The sequence below is a fragment of the Colius striatus genome, chromosome 5 (assembly GCF_028858725.1).
Source record: "Colius striatus isolate bColStr4 chromosome 5, bColStr4.1.hap1, whole genome shotgun sequence".
Classification (NCBI taxonomy): domain Eukaryota; kingdom Metazoa; phylum Chordata; class Aves; order Coliiformes; family Coliidae; genus Colius; species Colius striatus.
The window spans coordinates 8074129-8078836 of record NC_084763.1 but is presented as its reverse complement, the minus strand read 5'-3'; the positions used below and the strand labels follow the sequence as shown (position 1 = coordinate 8078836).

The 4708-nt window shown below is 41.3% G+C and overlaps 1 protein-coding gene across 1 annotated transcript; it reads left to right on the top strand.

Moving 5' to 3' along the window:
• Window positions 1–272: 272 nt before the first annotated feature.
• GPR141 (G protein-coupled receptor 141) lies at window positions 273–2778 on the top strand. The gene is made up of 2 exons (XM_010203865.2): window positions 273–293; window positions 1834–2778. Exons 1-2 carry the CDS (start codon window positions 273–275, stop codon window positions 2776–2778), a joined length of 966 nt encoding a protein of 321 aa, XP_010202167.2.
• Window positions 2779–4708: the final 1930 nt, after the last annotated feature.

Genomic DNA, 4708 nt, shown 5'->3' with positions numbered 1-4708 from the left:
AACAGTGCCGTAATGCTACTTTTTAGAGACGTCTTTTTGAATTAAGGCTAAACAACTTGGTGGAACCGATGAGCAGCTATTGTTAATCCCCTCTGGCTTGAGGCTGAAACACAAGGTCTCAGAAACAAGAACAGAACTGGAGGAACTTGCACGGTTTCTGATGCAAGAGCTGCAGTGTGCCAATCAGCAACTGCTTTGAGAAAAAACTCTTTCGTTACAACATATTTTACTTATCATAATGTACTGGAGTTAGATGTCCACATAACTCTGAAATGCAGATTCAAACAGAAAAGGTAAGTGTGAACAACCAATGCCTGCATTTGAGATGCTACAGTTATATTTATGTTGATCACAATAAAATATCTGGAGTCTCAGATGCATTGGGATAGCTAGAGAATAACTGCCTTTTCAGTGCATAAAGAGATCTTGATTGCTGTAGGGGCAAATGCTTAGAAATATTGCTTAGAAAAATGCTTAGAAATAGCAGAAAATACCTGAGAAGCATCACAGGCATTTCTATAACTGTTATAGATAATTTCTCTTTTCCACAAAAGAGAAAGCTGCTAAGGAATATTTTTTCCCTCCCAATTTCTAATCATATGGGCTACCTAAAAATGAAAAGAAGATGAAACACCACTCACTCAAAGAGACAGATGAACTACTTTGTGAAGTTGACAACATTGCAGTAATAAAGAAAAAATGCAAAAGTTCACTCAGGAGAAACTCCTCTTTTGTGTTGTGGGATTCACTGGTCAAATGAACAACATTCCAGAGTCAATTTTGTATTATAGTTCAGGTAGCAGTAGCAGTATAGCTAGGATAGTACAGAGCCTACCACTGTTCGATTTTCCCTGCTTCTGTCTGTGACTTATTTGTGGACATACTCTTGATACTTTCATAGACGTGAACATGCTTCAGAATAACAGGCTACCTGAACTCTTACCCTCACACCTGATCTTGTACTACTTAAAAGTCCTACCAGAAGTCACATTTAGAATTACAGGAATTATATTTAATCTCTATTTGAAACAGTAATGTATTAAAAATACATAGTATGCTTATTAAACTTGCTATTAACTTTCATCTAGCTTCAGCTCAGGCCAAGCAGGCTGATTTCCACTAACCCAGGATGTTCTTCCCTAATGTTTTCTAACAGCCTGTTTTGTAACACTCAGTTACCACATATTAGATGTGAAATGGCCCTGAGCACCAGTACAGCACTGCCCACACTACTCTGGCAAGATCTGAGTAGTATCTCCGTGGAGCCTGGATATTCATAATCCCTTACTCAGATAAACCATCCATGAAGAAGTTGACTGTAGTGTGTACAAAACTCAGCTCTCAGTAACAAAGCTTTGATGGAGCAACATATGGTTATTATCTGGCTCTGTGAAGGGTAGATCTGTGTTGCAAATAAACAGATGAATGAGTAGCAGAATTTGAACAATATCTCTGATCTTCACTGCGAAAGCATCCGGATGCTCAGAAGAGAGAACTATACGATCCTACAATTAACACAAATAGCTCAAAGCCACCACAATCATATCACTTCTCTAAGGATTTCTTCTTCCCGTGTTATTAACTCATGTTTGGTTTTAAGGATATGGGTAGCAATGCCTTAAGGACTGCAGCAGCTTCTCTGCCCAGCCTTCTCAGTCATTTTTCTCTATTCTGCAGGATGTTTCGATGAAACTACTAGTTACAGCTTGTGCCAGCTGTGAGATGCCAACATCATCCATTGAGCAAGATCCAGGTGGAAAACTCTGCTGGCTTTTCAGCTGGACTCTCTCATTCCCACTTTTTCTTAGTCTTTATGTACTCTTTCATTTCTAGCCTATGTCCAAGGAAGATTTCAGGAACATGATTGAAGAGAATAGGAACAGCAGTGACTCCTCTGCCTTCACTCACAGCACCACCATGAGTGCCATACTGATCACCGTCTACTCGGTTGCCTTTGCGGGAGGTATCATCGGGTCCATCACAATGTCATTTGTGCTGGTCAAGATGAACACTCTGTCTGTGACCACTACAGCCATCATTAACCTGGTTGTTGTGCACAGCCTCCTGCTCTTCACTGTACCCTTCCGCCTGTACTACTATGTCAAGAGGGAGTGGATATTCAAGATGACACTTTGCAAAATGGTGAGTGCAATGGTGCACATCCACATGTACCTGACCTTCCTATTCTACGTGATCACCCTGGTGATTCGGTGGCTCATCTTCTTTCAGTGGAAGGACAAGGTGGAGTTTTACAGGAAGCTACATGCCATTGCAGCAAGCGCTGCCGTGTGGGTCTTTGTCATGGTCTTTGTGGTGCCAGTCTTGTACTTTGAGTACGGACGCTCAGGCTCATACAATTATACAACATGCTTTAAGTTCCATAAAGAACTACAGCAGGAGAGTGTGAAAGGCCTGAACTACACCATAATTGCAGCTGTGGCCTGCATTACCTGTGTCCTCCTAGGCCTGCAAATTTTCATCCTTGTAAAAGTGTCGAGAAAACTTTCCAGCTCCTTCTGGTCACACCAAGAGTTCTGGGCCCAGGTGAAAAATTTGATTTTCATCTGTGTCATCATCATTTGCTTCCTTCCCTATCACCTCTTTAGGGCCTACTACATACAGCATGTGAGTGATTTTGACCACTTAGAGAGCTACAACGAAGTTTTTTTGAGTTTGACTGCTCTCAGCTGTCTGGACCTGCTGTCGTTTGTGTTGAGCGGAAGCCGCTTCTTCAAGCAAAAGGTGGGCATGCTCCGCAGCAGGTTGTCTTGCTGCTAGCATCAGCCTCCTGCAGCATGGCTGGACCTGGACCTGAATATGAGCCAGTATTGTGCCCAGGTGGCCAAGAAGGTCAATGTCATCCTGGCCCGTATCAGAAATAGTGTAGCCAGCAGGACCAGGGAGGTGATTGTTCCCCAGTACTCTGCGCTGGTGAGGCCTCACCTTGGGTGCTGTGTTCACTTCTGGGCCCCTCACTGCAAGAGAGACACTGAGGTGCTGGAGTGTGTCCAGAGATGGACAACAGAGCTGGTGAAGGGTCTGGAGAGCAAGTCTGATGAGGAGCAGCTGAAGGAGCTGGGGGTGTTCAGCCTGGAGAAGAGGAGGCTGAGGGGAGACATGATCACTCTCTACAACTACCTGAAAGGAGGTTGTAGTGAGGTGAGGATCCACCTCTTCTCTCTAGTAATGAATGATGGGATAAGAGGAAATGGCCTCCAGTCATGCCATGGGAGGTTTAGATTGGAGATGAGGAAGAACTGTTTCACTAAGGGTGGTTAATCATTGGAACAAGCTGCGCAGGGAGGTGGTGGAATCATCTTCCCTGGTGATATTTAAAAGCCATGTAGCTGTGGTTCTGAGGGACATGGGTTAGTGATGGGCTTGGCAGTGTGAGGTTAGTGGTTGGACTCAACCTTAAAGAAATGATTGTATGATTCTGCGACCTGGCAAAGTAGAGTGCTGGACAGACACGGCAAACCCTCTTCTCAGCTAGTTAGGGTGCAACAGATTTACGTAGGGCTCTGCATACCTACTCCCCAAAATAATGGGGCAAACAACCTCCAATGTCTCATCTGGTAAACTAGATTACCTCTGGGATTTCCTCACGGCCCTGCCTAGTGAGTTGCAGATGCACCTGGAGAAGAGGGAGGAAAGGGCTCAAGTTCTGCTGTCTTACCATTTTTACATCAAGGTTTGTGAAGTCAAAGACACTAGGAGGAGAATATGCAAAGTATGTAGAAACACAAATAGAAAGGCAGTTTTTTATGGAATAAGGCCTAGACTTTTTGAAATTTGAAGAGCTACATACTTTTTCCACAAACATTTCTTATTTATTCCCCAGAAGCTCTCAAAAAATATCAAGGAAGTTATTGTTCCTCCTGCATAGGTCTGTTCCTTCACTGTAAAGATAAGTGTAACTTTCTCGGTGAATTGAACAATTAAAAAAACTATTTAAAAACAAATCAGGAAGAAATATTTATTTCTTAAAACTTTTTCTCAAAATCACCTTTTGGAGATGGTATAACTGCAGCATAACGGATTTGTCTTCTTTTTCCCACATTATGAAAATGTCTCCTACAACAAAAAGTACACATTGTTACTGAAATGAACATTCTAAGTTCAAACAAAAACTTATGGTTTTACTTACAGAATTGTTTACGTTTTAAAAAAAAATTAACAGTGATTTGATCATTCAGAGAGCAATGGTCTTCTCTTAAAGACTCCAATATATTAGGTCTCAAAGGAAACAGTGGTGTTTTATTAAAGTCATGCTGATTTAGTGTAATTCTGAAGTTTGTAACTGATTGCTCATAGTATGTTTAGCTTGAAATCAATTCTATAAATGTAGTACCTTGTACTTACAGAAGAAATTAAAATCTCACTGCTTGGATTGGAGAGATGGAAAGAGCTAATAAACTAGGTGTAGCTAAAAAGCTTATATCACAGTGAGACACTGTCAGTTGCTGTCTCTGAAGACAGAATTGAATTCTACTAGAAAAGAGGAAAAAATCATCAAAATAATTCTGCAAAAGACATTCAGGCTTTCATAGCACAGCTGCTTTACATCTGTCCTCAGAAAAGACTGTAAATCTCTGACTGCTATAACCCAAGACAACAATAGCTAATATATCTTTTTTTTCTTATTGTTATCTGCATAAGTTCACAATTTTTCATCTAGAATCAGTGGGATAATATTTTAATGATTTCA

Bases quoted from the DNA above. Each gene is read 5' to 3' on its own strand.
- GPR141 (XM_010203865.2), top strand. From the start codon at position 273: ATGCAGATTCAAACAGAAAAG. The intron at 294-1,833 runs GTAAGTGTGAAC...TTTCATTTCTAG, and splicing joins TGCAGATTCAAACAGAAAAG to CCTATGTCCAAGGAAGATTT.